The 15,239-nt window shown below is 33.7% G+C and overlaps 2 protein-coding genes across 2 annotated transcripts; one reads left to right on the top strand and one right to left on the bottom strand.

Moving 5' to 3' along the window:
- Positions 1-1,010: 1,010 nt before the first annotated feature.
- Positions 1,011-8,710, bottom strand: LOC146953404 (uncharacterized). The gene is made up of 8 exons (XM_085741451.1): positions 8,401-8,710; positions 5,956-6,045; positions 4,413-5,345; positions 3,753-4,342; positions 3,465-3,606; positions 2,631-2,909; positions 2,369-2,470; positions 1,011-1,751 (listed from the first exon to the last, which is right to left on the bottom strand). The coding sequence occupies exons 3-8, from the start codon at positions 5,340-5,342 to the stop codon at positions 1,257-1,259; spliced, it is 2,538 nt and encodes an 845-aa protein (XP_085597577.1). The 5' UTR covers positions 5,343-5,345; positions 5,956-6,045; positions 8,401-8,710; the 3' UTR covers positions 1,011-1,256.
- Positions 8,711-12,949: 4,239 nt separating this feature from the next.
- Positions 12,950-15,047, top strand: LOC146953403 (transmembrane ascorbate ferrireductase 1-like). Its single transcript, XM_085747476.1, has 4 exons — positions 12,950-13,099; positions 13,217-13,265; positions 13,863-14,062; positions 14,779-15,047. Exons 1-4 carry the CDS (start codon positions 12,950-12,952, stop codon positions 15,037-15,039), a joined length of 660 nt encoding a protein of 219 aa, XP_085603602.1. The 3' UTR covers positions 15,040-15,047.
- The last annotated feature ends 192 nt before the right edge of the window (positions 15,048-15,239 follow it).

Genomic DNA, 15,239 nt, shown 5'->3' with positions numbered 1-15,239 from the left:
GATATTTCAGTAATTGTTATAATTTCCAATATTTTTTCTAATAAATAGGTATCGCATGATCCACAGGTAGCCAACCAAGTGATTGAGGGGAATACGAGTTCATCTGTGATAGAGGAAATGAATTATGTGAACCAACATAGTTCCCTCCTCCAGAGGATTGCTGAAGCTATGAGCCAATTGGAAAGGATAAGAAAGGAGAATCGTGAGGATGAGCTGAATCTCCTTATTATGATGGGGTGCATGCATAACATTAATATGCTAGCCAGCTTGAAGACTGCTAAAGATTGGACTGACATTGCTGAGGTGATTGATAGGAAACTGAAGGAGATTGATACTAAGGTTGTTGAACTCAATTGATCAAATGTTATTTCACTACAAGAAAACAGCGTTTTAGAGTCGGCCAGAAACCCACTCTAACAGGGAAAAAGCTGACGCTAACACTGAATTAGCGTCGGATTAGCGTCGGTGTCGGGGGCTGGCTAAAAAATTCGAAGTTACTGGGTAGAGTCGGCTTTTTTACATCCGAGGCAAACATAGAGTCGGCTTAGCCGAGTTTAAAACCGACTCTTCTCTAGGCCGAGGCTGTTAAATACAAAATAAAAAAGTCAACAAAATCATTTAGAGTTAGCCGGTCCGACGCTATTTTTTAAACTTTAGAGTCGGCTACACTAACTCTAAAGTCAACTTTAAGTCAGTCCAACAATTCGAATAGAGTTGGCCATCCGACTCTACAGTCAACCAACGGTCAACAAAATCTTAGAGTCAGTTGTGGCCGACTCTAAAGTCAAATACGGTCAAGGTTATTGAGTAGAGTCTGTCTAACGGATGCTAAAGTCAAAATCATAAAATAGTCAAAATAAACTTTTAGAGTCGGTATTACCGACGCTAGTTTATTTATTTTTTTATTTTTTTTATTTTTATTTTTACCCTGTTCAGCAAAACATTTCATTTCATACTTTCTTTTGCAGAACAATAGAACAAATCTGCTAAATATTTCACTTTATATCATGTTTGCCCGTAATGCCAAAAAACTAGTTAGCATAGCAAGTAAGCTACAAAAAGTAATATTGTGCTAACATAAGAAACACATTCAGTTCACTTAAACTACTGTTGTGATACTGCAAAAGAGCCTAAAACTACAAAATATCAAAGTTACGACCATAGTAGCATGCTCATGTCATAATATATTACCAACAAAATAAGCACGTCCAAAAAAAGTCGTTCTAGTACTAAAAACTAGTCTAAAACAACCAAAGTCAAGAGTCACTATGCAATGACTGGTTGTCCAAGTTGTCATCATAATGAGGATGTGAAGGAGGCTGGGTGGCACTACATGATCCGTTACCCGAACGACGGTCGCGCTCCATCATAAATTTTTTAAATTCAGCTATTTCAATCATCATTTGCTTGTTTAGGTCTATAGCCATTTGAGATTGAGCTAATGCATCATCAGCCTTCTTCTCAGCTATAGCAGCCTTCTCCTCAGCTCTAACTCTAGCTGCCCTCTCCGCCTCCAAAGACATCTCATACATGGAACCATGACGATCTTGAGATTTTTGAGTAAATGACGTGCACCCACGTCGAAGGTTGACAGACAAGTCTGCTGTACCATAAACTCGACCACGAGTACGACCCCCTGCAGACTCGGTCCACAACCTAAGCTTTGTTCCTCCATCAACCTCTTGCACACCATCTCCAGTTGTTTCATCAATCTGGGCTTGTACTGTACTCAATTTCTTTTTATATGATTCCTGTTCAATAGAGAAAAAATATATAATATTTCATGGTATTCATTAACCGATAAAACATGTCACAGGCATCATTTATAGGTGACTCACATGGTTTCAACATTGTTACAAAACTAATCTAACCATCATAATCCACATGCACAATTTTCGAAAAACATAAATCCATATTATTTAAAAAATGTACAACAGTGATAATCATTCATAACTAAAACTCACATATTATGTAAACAAAACATTGATCATTATGTCAATTAACAACGACAAGACACACTAGTATTTGCAAGTTATAACAATGCAGTTGAGTAAATATCTAAGCATAGCATTAAGCAAACCAAGTAGGCAAATGCAATCAAATATAAACACTAAAAAGAGATAACATACAAAAGAATTAAAAGAAAACTCATCAACATTACTAAATTACCACATAGCGAATCTGCATTTTAGTTCTCAAAACGGTAAAGCTCAGAAGTTAACACATGATGGTTCTCTTGAAATGTAGGATTCAGAATTACCCTACATTGTGTATAAGATATAATATGTAGGATTCAAGCAATGTATGATAGAAACACACTAGCAGTAGCCAAATGAATGTCAAAAAATATATACAGTCAATAACTTACATAGGTCGACTTTGATCTACTATCAATCCATTCGCCAGTCTTCCTCTTGTGAGTATATAGAAATAATTCATCAGGGTCCAAATCCCTTTGAAGATTATTGGACTACAAATTATAAAAGATTGAAATAATAATCAGTACAGAAACAATGAGTATAAACAATTCAGGAGTCAGTTTTCTTTAATATGAGGGCCAATAGGTTTTATTAACATGAATAGACAACTTAGATACAAGTCTTCAAATTCAAAATGTCATTTTCACTTACGAGCTCAAGCGCCACATCAATATGAGCCTTACGGCCTGAGGTATGGACTGCTCCACCTTTTGTTGAAGCTCGATTTGTCTTATTTTGATTGGAGGATTTCAAAAAATTTGGGTCTGTTTTCCAGTAGGTTTCAAGACCAGTCCAAGCATCCACACTTATCCATTCAGGCCGCCCTTTCTTCCTTGCCTTTGTAAGCATGTCTGTTAGTCGTTTAGCTCCTTTTTGTTCAAACACGCGATAGACAAAACCATGATCACGAGGATCCCAAGATACCTTCTCCTACAAATTCAACAAGCAAACATTCATTAAGTATTGGCTCACAATTTCTACAAGCAATCTGGTTGTGTAACATAAACTAGTTGTACATGTCCTGCAATTTTCTACAAAATACACCACCAAGTATTGGATCACAATTTCTACATATGACAAAAATTTAAACAAATTAATATAATAATTCCTTTTTAAATAAAGAATCTTCAAATATTATATCCATATCGAATTAGCACTATAATCCTCATTTCCATACTAAAGGCTGCCATACAAACTAAATAGTTTCTAAGGCACAACTGATAATATACATCAAAGTAAGTAGGTGGCTGTTATTAGCTTTAACATGATAAAGATGATTTTTACTTTATGCGATGAAAACTTTACTGAAACTAGTTACTATATAGGAAAATTCAACAAGCAAACATTCATTAAGCCAAATCCAAAGCATCCTTGTATAGGATTGAAATAACATTTTATATTTGCAAACCAAATTTATCTTTCATTAGTAAAGATTAATTGACACATGTAAATCGACAAAATAATTTCTATTTGGTAAATACTTACTCCAAATCGTTCAAACCAAACTGCTTTAACTGATTCATATTCTGATTTGGGGGCAAGTTGACTCCAAGAATGGATAGGTTTTCTAAACTGTTTTCGAATGGCATATCCAAGGGCTTTTGAAACATGATAGGCAGGTGCGAGTCTGCAAAGTATCAAAAGACTCATCTGGAGTTACTAATCAATCATAAATAGTTAGAAAAATGCAAATAACAATGTCACATACAAAAACAATAAATATCTAAACTAACAAATGAGGTGATTTAAAATTGTTTCATACATGTAACTTACCCTTTACCAAAAGGTTGTAGAATGATCCTCCCCTTATCATCTTTCCTTTCCAATTGTTGAGGAGCATTCCCTTGGCCAACCTCCTCCTCAGCCTCCTCATCCTCATCTGCATCCTCATTGTCATCGTCATCCACATCATGGTCATCCACATCATGGTACATTTGTTGCACATCCTCATTTGCTGAAGCTTCGCGTGAGGCATGTTGTGAATTGTTAACCATTGATTCAAGGCCTAAACCTGGAGTCGGCATAAACCTGAATACCTCGGGGGTAGAGGAATGAATAGGTGATGGTGTTGGTCCTACAATCTGAGCCGGTGCTAAAGTCTGAGCCGGTGCCACAGACTTAGTTGGTGCTGAAGCCTTAGCCGGTACTGTAGTCTTAGTCGGTGCCTCAATTTGAGTCGGTGTTGCAATCAGAGGTGGTACACGAGGCTGATACGGGACTGTAGAGGCCTGAACAATTTTTTGTGTGGTACATTTCTTTTGACGAATGAGATTCCGCTGCTCATTAAGTTTTCCAGGCAATATCCTTGGTTTTCCCTTAGTAGGATTTGTCTTTTGTTTCTTGCTGCCACATTTGTTAGTCATCTGTTGTCATAAAATATAAGTCATTATAATGAACACAATTTCAATTGAAAAATAAACAACCATTTCAGACGGATGGCGAAAGGTGGTTTGAATTGTTTTTATTTTCCTGATGCCATCTCATTTCAGATGCAGACCCGGTTGATGCATACAATCTTTGTAATCTAGGAATGATAGGGAAATAAAACATTCTCTTCGCTGGGACATCTTTGTACTTTCCCATACCAATCCTACGAGGAAAGAATCTAGGAGCAGAACAAAATTTGCACTCAGATAACTTACTATCATCCTTGTAATATAACATACAACCTTTCTTACAGCAATCGATCTTCTCAACCTTCAGCGCTAACTTAGACACCAGCTGTGTTGCTTGGTAACAATTCTCGGGAAAGCATTTTTTAACTGGGCATACATTTTTAAGCATTTGTGCAAAAAAATCTATACCTTTTTGTGGAACATGCCAGATAGCCATAATTGTCAGAAGTTTGACAGATATGGTTAACTTAGACTCGGTAGCCCCCTCGTAGATGGGCTTGTTGAAGGATATCAACTTGTCATAAAACTGTTTAGCATTTGTATTAGGCAACTCACCCTCGGCCAATATCTCATTTCCTATGTTAGCATTTGCATGGGGGACATCTTCATCAAGCCTAAAAGCATTATACAACATTTGATCCATCGCATCAAATTGGTCGTCATGATGCGCATGGTCATTACTACCCAAACCACCACTCTCATCAACATTGGGTTTCTCTTCTCCGTGTTCAGTCCAAATCCAATATTCTGGTTGAAATCCATTCTGGTACAAGTGAAGTCTAACATTCACTGGTGTAGATATCTTGGTACACTTGCATTTTGTACACGGACACCTTATCCCTCCCTCACATATACAAATTGGTTGTTTCAAAGCCCTCTTCACAAAATTTTGAACACCACGGACATACTCTTTTTTCAATCCGTGCCTATTAGCATTTACCCTATTGTACATCCAAGAACGATCCATTTTCTATAAGGCAAACAATTAACTTGTCAGCCACAAAATAAGTTAGAAAAAAAGTACAAATCACTAAAAAAGTGATTGTCTTTGCGGGTTTTTTTTAGTCACTTGCTCTGATATAAAACTAAAAGGTCGAAAAGATAATTAAGCAATCATGGTTACAATTGAACTCTAAGCCTACAATGTACATCAGCTATACCAGCAACATACATTAGCTATAACAATTGAACTCGCCTACAATGTACATGCAACATACATTAGCTATAACAATTGAACTCGCCTACAATGTACATTAGCTATACCACCAACATACATCAGCTATACCAGCCTACAATTGAACTCTATGACAGCAGAAAACAAGAACCGAACATACATCAGCTATACCAACAACATACATCAGCTATAACAATCCATCATTTGTCAACTCAGTTACAAAATATCAAATTTGAAAAACCTCGCTTATTTAGAAGCTCATCTCAAACATATTATGTCATGTTTAGTCAAAAGATGAGAATATCCACGAATTCCGATTTCAAAATCATAATTATTTTATCATATTTAGGTAAAATTATTCTATGCTAGGACATGAAGATTACACAGGAAAATAGATGAAGATTACCTTAGTTGATGAGATCGACGAAGGACAAGAGGACAATTGAAGACCGAGTACTGCAGAGAGAGAGTTGCAATCGAGAGTTGCGAGTGAGGCCTGAAACAATAGGCAAACAGACATGATTCAGTTTTAAAGTTATTTTTCCCAATAAAAATAAGTAAATAACTATACCAAAGGTACCAAGTCAAATAAACAAACAAATAAACAAAGCAGCGTGATAGTGTTATTGTTCTTTGACTTTATTGTGTTATTGTTCATTTCATTCCATTAAAAGCATCCATTTGAAAAATATCATATTCAATAGTTAAATTTGATTATTTACTTACTAATTTCATTATAAATTAAGTGATGTCCCTATAACGCAGTCTCATACAACATTCAATTTCTTTTCATAATTTTTTCCCTATTATTGTAGACATGAAAGATTAAAACCAAGCTTGTGACGGCCATGACTTGAAGTTTCACCATTCATCATCTAAAATTTGATTCTAACAATTGGGAACTTAGCCATGCATTTTCATATCTAAAATTCAACGTTCACTTAATTAATAAAAGAAAAACATGTAGCTTACTAGTATATTGTGTAAAGATGAGGATAAGTTCTTGGTTTGAACAAATAGTACTAGTATTTATAGTATTAAATTTATTTGGAGGAGAAAAAAGAATGAGACTGGAACGGCAAGCAATGTATGGTCTGTACTCTGTAGACGGTATACTTTGTAACACTCTGGCGTCACTTGGCACTCACGGTTATCACATACACGTATTCTTACCGTTACTAGTTCATGTCTATATGTCATATATCTACAAGAAAATTAAATGTACTTATAGGCAAGGTTTTAAATAATGATTACGGTCGCAGTCGCGTTAAGGTTTTCGCAGTTTTGGACTGTTACGGATGTTTTTTTTAACAGCCAAATATTATTAGGCACCAAAACCATCTCAAAAAGAGAAGGAACGACCAAAAGAAAGACCAACAAACCAGGCCCTTCAAACAGAAAAACAGCAGGGACAAACAGAGAGAAAAACCAAAAACCTCTCAACACAGCTATATCAGTCCCGCTCCCTATAGGAGAGTCACACACCAAACAGCACTAACACACAAACAAGCACAGGCAAAAATAGTACAAAACTACTATATAGTCAGTGCTCTATAGTCAGTATTCACTACTATATCATGTATTACTAGCATAAAAGATAACAACACGAACATAATGCTATAGACAGGATTCATTCACATGCAAGAAAATGCCGCAACACAACAACCAAATTAGTTCTAAGGTAGCAAAATGAATGAATCAGACAGATTTGCATTGGATGGTTAATGAATGGATCTAAACAATCCATTTACAATCCACTAAATTTGCAAAAATAAAATCCAAATACCATCATTTTTGGAACTTCTAGGCTAGCACAATTGAACTGAAATGAAAAAAATTTGTCTACAAGTTTTTCCAAAAAAAATTGAAACAATTCATAAAGCAACTATGGCATCGTGGTTTTAGATTTACACTATCTAAACACTTCCTTTTTATCTCATTCACCATCATTAAACATTTAGATATGGATTTATCAATATTCATAAACTTCTCTTTTTGGTTTCCAGATCTACATTCAAGGAAAAAACCATTGAACAATGTCGCTCCTTATCATCAAATCCACAAATTCAATTAAAGCTATAACAGCTGTAAAGAAAATTGAATAAATGTTGTTTGGTTAATTTATAATAGCTTGTTATAAAATCAAAATTGTTAGCTTCATATTACAAGACAACTTACCATGATTTATATCGAGAATAACTAATTTTTGGTTCTGTGAAAACAAAGTTTCTATCTTTTCAATAATAACATTATTAAATAATTTTCTATACAACATTAAATTAATATAATATAGTTATGCCAATTTTATTAAAGAATAAAAGTGTGCTTCAGATTTTATGGAATCATATAATCAGAAAAGTATTGTATATCCCAACAAATTAGCGCACAGAGGAAATCAAATCTAATCCTTCTATATTTACTAGCATAACAAGTTAATACTAATTCAAAACAATATCTAATGAATATTCAAAACAAATAATGGTTTTATATGATTTAAAACCAAAATCAAAAACTCTTTTGGAATGTTACAGGAATCACGTTTCTAATTCACATGTATCACTCTTTTGAGATCTACTAAACAGACATGTATCACGTTTCTAATTCCTAAAAGGAAAACGCTACTTTCCATTCCAAATAGACATGTATCATGTTTTGTTTATAATTCCTAAATTCTAGATCTACTAAATAGGATAAAATAAACACGAAATTAAATTCATAAATACACAGAAATAAAAATAAAAAAATAAAAAAAGGTAAATGAGAGGTACAAAGCAAATTAGAAAAATGGGTATTTTGTCAAAAAAAAAAGGGGGTATAAAATGATGAAGAAGATGAAGAGAACAGAACTTACTTGAGTGTGCGATGTCGAAGATCGAAGTTAGCTGGTGAGAAGCTAGATCGATTAGGTGCTTTTTTGGTTGTTCCTGAAGAAGTGTTGAACCGGAATGGTGAATACCATTTTTTTTCTTCGGGTTTTCCATTCAAATGGTGAATACCATTTGAAGCATGTAAACTTACTTTCCTCTTTTTCTGTTCATATCTTCAAATTAGGAGACAAATGAAGGGCATGGTGACTTAATCGATGAAGAGTATGGAGAGAAGATGAACTGTGAGAAGTGATTTTTTTGTTGTGGTGTTTTTTCTCTTTTTTAGTGGTGAGTGAAAAGTGATTATTGAAAGAGATAGATGAATCTGATGAAAAGTAAGTGATAGAGTTAGATGAGTGGTGGAGATTTTTTGGTAAGTGATCTAGTATAATATTTTAGTGAGCAAGTGTGAAAAAAAAAAGAGGGAAAAAATTTTGGGCAAAATTTTACCAAGTAAAAGGAGGGAGAAAAGTATGGGAAAATTTTTAGGTGAATAATTTCGTTGACTTGAATAAAAAAACATTATAATGATTTATATATAAAATAATTTTTATTTGCAAAAATATTAGCCTCGGCTAAGCCGACTCTATATTTGATCTAAAACTTATACGTGGGTCCTACTTAAGAAAAAATAGGTAATAATAATTTTATTAAATTAAATTTTTATCAATAAAAATAATAGACTCAGACATGCCGACTCTAAATATGCTGGAAAAAGTTATCTGTGGGGCCCCTACCCTTTAGCCTCAGCTAGGCCGACTCTAAATTTATTAAAAAATAAAGGAAAACTAGAAATTGATGTAGAGTGTGTTAGGCCGACTCTAATCAGACGCTATTAGCGTCGGTGTCGGTGGCCGACGCTAAATTCTGAGGCTAAATTCATGTTTTCTTGTAGTGTTTGAAACTATCTAGTGGTTTTAATGTTATCTAAATTGTAAGATGCATTTGAATAAAACTCATGGATCTGAATAAAACTCAAAATAAAATTTTCTTTCTACATCTCTTCTATCAAAAGTCACTGCTAAAATTTGATGATTTGAAGCTATAGATATTATATGTACCATTAGAATCTCTATCAAAATATAAACCAACTACTAATTTTAATTTTACGAGAATCAAGTACGTCATTTGTCATAAAATTCTCTCTTTTCTCATTCAACCTAAGTCATTTTTCGCCAAATCCACTACCCACTCACCTCTTTAATCCAAACACCTTAGACGTGATGTAGCCCTTAGCCTTGCTGGTGTGATTTACCTTAGCCGTCAAGGGTGCTTTGACCTCTCACATGTTTTCCACGATGAGAGGCGGTTCCATTAACGAGTTTTTTTTTTTTTTTGGGATCTGATCATATGTGTTTCTTTGAGCCGTCAATGTATGTTTCGATGGTTGTTGATGTTCACACATAGGTTGAGTGTCTTCGTCCGCATGCCAGTGAACTTTTTTTATGGATATATTATTATTAACCTGTCAGGGTCTATTTTCGGGCTTGTTTTTCACAAACATGTGGTCTTATCTGGTGGCCATGTGTTTAAGTGTTGTTTGAAGCTGTTTTGATTCAAACCCATTGAAAAATGGGTCGTGGTGGTTAGTTTTTCAAAAGTTGTCACTACCTTCGTACTTATAGGTGGTGGCTGTTTTGGTTGTTTCATGTAAAAACAATTATGTTTGGCGTTCCAATAATTTCCTAATGTTCTAGATCTTTAAAAATCTACGGATCTCACTGCTGGTGGTAGGCTCTAATACACCAACACCATCTTATCATCTCAATCAAATCCCGTGACTTATTTTTACTACTGTGCTCAAAAGAGCTTTTATGCCTATTGTTTTTTAGGAAGTTATTCGTATCTGGGTTCGGTTCCGTGTTGGTGGTCAACCTATTCATCAGTTTTCAACCTAATTGATGTCACTAGATACTCACTCTTCATATATTTTTTTAACTTGGTTTTATGGTCGTAGATGGGTTCGTTGGGTTGTTGTTGTGATAAGTGCTTGTTTGTTAGGATAGTTTAGGGTTGATCCACTTATGTTGAATTATCACACACTATTACCCGTTTGGGTTGAACTAAATATTTATATGAACATATTGGGTCATATCTAATGCCCTCACTAGTCTTTGTAACGCTTTGTCTTTATGTAATATACTTTTCCTTTCAACTAATTTTTTTTTGTTGTTGTGAGAATTAGAGGTTCCTTCAAAGAATAACTAAATTCAAGTTAAACTTAAACCTCTAATGTGAGGATTTAATAAAAAATTTACCATGTTTGATTGCAATTAATGACACTTATTGTCACATAATTGTAGGGCAAAACATAAATTTACGCAATATAAAGTCGCAATATGATATGATTGTAATGGTTTTTGCAATAAGAAATTGCGACTTTTCAATAGGATTTAATTTGACATGAGCCCATTCTCTATTTTGATTAAACAAGTATTTTTTTCACCATTATGACTAATATGCCCCTTCAACCAATCTGGTAGAGATATTTATATTGGTGTAAGCCCTAGAGGCCAATTATCGATAAGATCATGGTACTTGTATCGAATATTTATTTATTAAATAAAAAATTCCTTTATTAAGTTTATATGTTAAAATAATAAAGTCCCTAGAATAGTTAGTCTATTTAATGAAATATTAATGTGCCTTAATCGTGAGACCCCATTAAACATAAAGACATTATTCTTAAAACATCTGTAGTCAAGCCTTAGTGTGAAGAGGGATAACATTAAAACGTAGAGATTGTTATGTGGGTAGACTGATGATCACAACTCACGAATCATTGATAAGGAGTTATCAAGTGTTTGCACAAATATAAATATTAAGAGTAATATTTATATTGGATTGACCCGCCATGAGAATGTTACAGAGAACATTATGTAAAAGTCACAAGTCATTCTCATTCTGATAAGTGGTGTATTCCACCCTTCGACCTGAAATCATTGTGTACCCTAGATGTAGAAGTCAAGTACTTTGTTGCTGTAGAAACGTCATTCGTAACAGGGTAACTATAAAGTCAGTTGATGGGTACTTGAAGAATCATTATGAGGGATACGAGTGTCCTATATGGAATTTTCCCCTCCTACACAACATGAGAAATGTCTAAGGGCCCAATATTGAATTAGACAAGGGTGACATACTATGCATTTTGTTCAATATAGACATTAGGGCAGAAGGGTAATTATGCACAATATCTTTATCACAGAAAGGTTTGTCATATCACGTGGTATTCTCGTCACTTGGGTAGCAGTGATGTGTTGCTAGATACCGCTCACTGTTTATACTATTAAATATGTAATTTATTATTATTGCCAACGTGGCAAGAACCTACAGGATCACACACAAAAGGACAATTGAACGAGAGAAATAAGTAAGACTTATTTGGGGGATGCGCTTAGTAAGTGGAGTTAATAAAACTAGTAGATCAATCGAATGGGTTATTGGGCTTGTACAATCCCAGTAACGCCTGACTTGATGAGCACACAAGGGATTATATAAATATAACCCTTGTGTAGAAACAAAAGTTGCTGATACTCTGATACCACTTTAGAAACCCTAATCCACCCTTTCTCTCTCTAAAGCTCCATCTCGTAGAAGCTAGCATTGTGAGCAGAGGCGATTGTTCGTGTGGACTGAGTAGAGGCACTACCGGAAGAGTGATGCTTGTGATTAGATTCAAAGTTTCGACAACAAAGGAACTACACTACAAGTGGTAATCCTTCAATCCTTGATCCTGTTCGTTCATAAGGATCCATTGAGAGGGAAATTATTTTGTTTTTATCCACTACGTATTCTGTTTTTGTAATACGATTACCCTTCAGAGACAACATCGGAATGCTTATTAAAACATAAATTTTGTGTGAATATAGTATTGTTTATTTTAGTGGCCCACCCAAACATTTGTCTTGTCTCCGCCACTAGATCCGTTGTTGCAATACACCTTACCTACATACATGGTGAACACCTAGGGCTGATTTAGACCATCACACATTCTTTGATGTCCATGTTGGGGTGCTCCTTTGCCTACCCGACGAAAGCCATGGTGGAGCCTTTTGGGGTTTTGCTTTTGGACACTAGGATCCAATGTTGTAGTGTCCCTTACCTGTTTTCCCGATGAAAATCTTTGATGTCCACCAAATTTTTGGAAAAAATTTATACAGGTAAGCTTAAAATTTTAGTTTATCAAAATCTCATGGTGGTGGGGGTGAAGAGAGCAAATTGGGAGATATGAAATAAAACTTTCTATTTTTCACAGCCTTTTTGATTTTTGACTTGAAAAAAAGTTGATGAGCAAATTCACACGTCAAAATGATGAGAACCAAACAAGAGTTTTTGTCCTTGTTATTGAACTTATCACCCACATAACCTGCCGGCATGACGGTTTTTGATTCATTTTTGTTAACATACCCTTAAATTTATGCATGCAGAACTTTATATATATATATATATATATATATATATATATATATATATATATCTGAATCTCTTAGATCCATCTTCATTCAAGTTATAATAGTCTTTAGTTGAGCAACAATGCCTCGTAGTTTCCAAATTAGAGCAACTTCAGTTACCATATTTGCTCATTTGTTATTCATAGCAATAACAACACTTATGTTAGTTTGGTTGTTACACTTCCGTGGAGGTGTTGCTTTCAATTCCTCCAACAAAATCAAGATTTTCAATGTGAGTTCTTCACAAAATTTAATTGATTATGTGGTGTGAATTGTGAAATTCATTTGATTAGCATGTCAGTTTATGTGTACTTACTACTTATATATTTTATTTTCTTGTTATATGCAGCTCCATCCACTTCTAATGGTAATTGGGTTTATCTTGGTCGGTGGAGAAGGTAATTATACTTCTATATTTATGTCAAATTATAAGATAATAGATTGAGAGAAAATCATGTACCCAATTCATTTTTATTTTAAAAAAGTTTAGAAGGTAATTTTTTTTTTAACGGCTAAGGTAAAATTATTATTAATTAAATTGATACTAATAATCATTTTACAATCGTCTATGTAGTGATTTGAGTTATGTCCCTTAATATTATAAATTGGGTTTGTCTAACATGTTTTGTTTTATTCATTTAATATTGTTGTATGGAGAACATAATTCTAAATTTTGAAGAGTGGTGCTAATCAAGAAAACTAAGATTTTTAAATGTTCCCAATTTTTAAGGTGTCACAAGAGGCATTCTTTCATGGTCATAAACACAAATGTATAGCGTTTGGGCACACACACATAAAAGTGTCATTTCTTGAAATACTAAATCATTTTACTATCAATTTCTTTTTCATTATTAAAAAAAATCTTGTAATGTGTGTGTGGCCAAACACTATGCATTTGTGTTTGTGACTATAATAAAAGAATTTCTCGGTATGACAATTAGAATTTAATTAGTTACTGTTATAATTTGTAACACAATAATATTACTTTGCAACAGCTATCATAACATACAAGTCTATCCCTGGAAAAAGAAGCTCAGCAAAGGTGGTTCACCTATTATTGCATGTAATAGCTCTAGCATCAGGAATTTTAGGAATTATTGCAGTTTTCAAATCAAAAAAAGAGGCAGGTCTTCCTAATATGTTTACGTTACACTCTTGGTTAGGCATAGCAGCAATCTCTGCATATGGTTTGCAGGTAATTTTATTTTATATATCTCTTATAGTTAAAGATTGAAGGCCTTTTAGAATAAAAATTAATTATGTATGAGTAGAAAAAATTATTTGTAGACATAGTCATTCTACTTATTATTTTAAAAGAATGATATCGAGTCATCTCAGGACACTATTTAAGATCTTTCAATTGTAACTTTTTAAGAAAATTTGTATAATTAATCAATGTATTGAAAATTAAAATATTTGACTTTTCTTTAGAGTAATTTCTTATTTTGAAATCTTTAACGATTGTCACAGGATACTCGTTAGCAAGACCCATATTTTAATTACATTATATTGGTTAGAGTGGGACTGAACTAGTATTTCTTAAGCAACATCTTTCATTCCAGCCTTGTAAATAGAAAAAATTGTTTTGGAAGGGGAAATCCCACTACAGGTGGCAAACTAGGTTCTTCTTTATAATGGATATTTTGCACCAATAACATGATAAAAAAAAAAAAAAAAACTAATCTGTTATTTTAATAGTTTTTTCATAAGAGAAAACTTAATGCATTTTGTTTTGGGAGGGGAATTCCATCTTGTATTTCTACTATTATTTTAAATTATACTCTCATAGCTTGTAGAAACAAATTTTGTTTGAATAGATGCACACCATACATACATACATACATACATACATGCTTGCATACAAATAAATTTAAATTAAGTTAAGACTATTTTCTTCATCTTCTTTTGCAGTATATAGTGGCCTTCTTTGCTTACTTCTTCCCAGGAGCAGAATCTTCTGCAAAAGCTACACTTTTACCATGGCACAAGTTCATAGGAATGGTAATATTCTTCCTTGCAGTTGGCACAGCAGAGACGGGTTTGGTTGAATATTCTCGATTTCTAGATCTCTTCAGAAACCAAGAGTCACTAATAGTCAATTTTACTGGTCTCTTGCTCTTTTTGTTTGCAGTCTTTGTTAGCCTCTCTGTAATTCTTCCAAGAAATTACTGATTAAATTAATATACGTACTTTTTTTTATATATAATTCTTCAACATCAAAATTTTAATGTCAAATATAATATTCTTAAATTTTTGTATTTCTTTAAAATGTTTATAAGTGGTAGACAATAAAAAATAAAGAGGAGATGTCCATATGTATTTATTTATTTTGACGTGGAGATATTGATAATTATACTTGGTGTTGCGTATGA

This window comes from Medicago sativa, chromosome 1 (assembly GCF_051527215.1).
Source record: "Medicago sativa cultivar Bolivia chromosome 1, Bolivia_mono, whole genome shotgun sequence".
Classification (NCBI taxonomy): Eukaryota; Viridiplantae; Streptophyta; class Magnoliopsida; order Fabales; family Fabaceae; genus Medicago; species Medicago sativa.
This window is presented reverse-complemented; position numbering and strand designations above follow the sequence as displayed.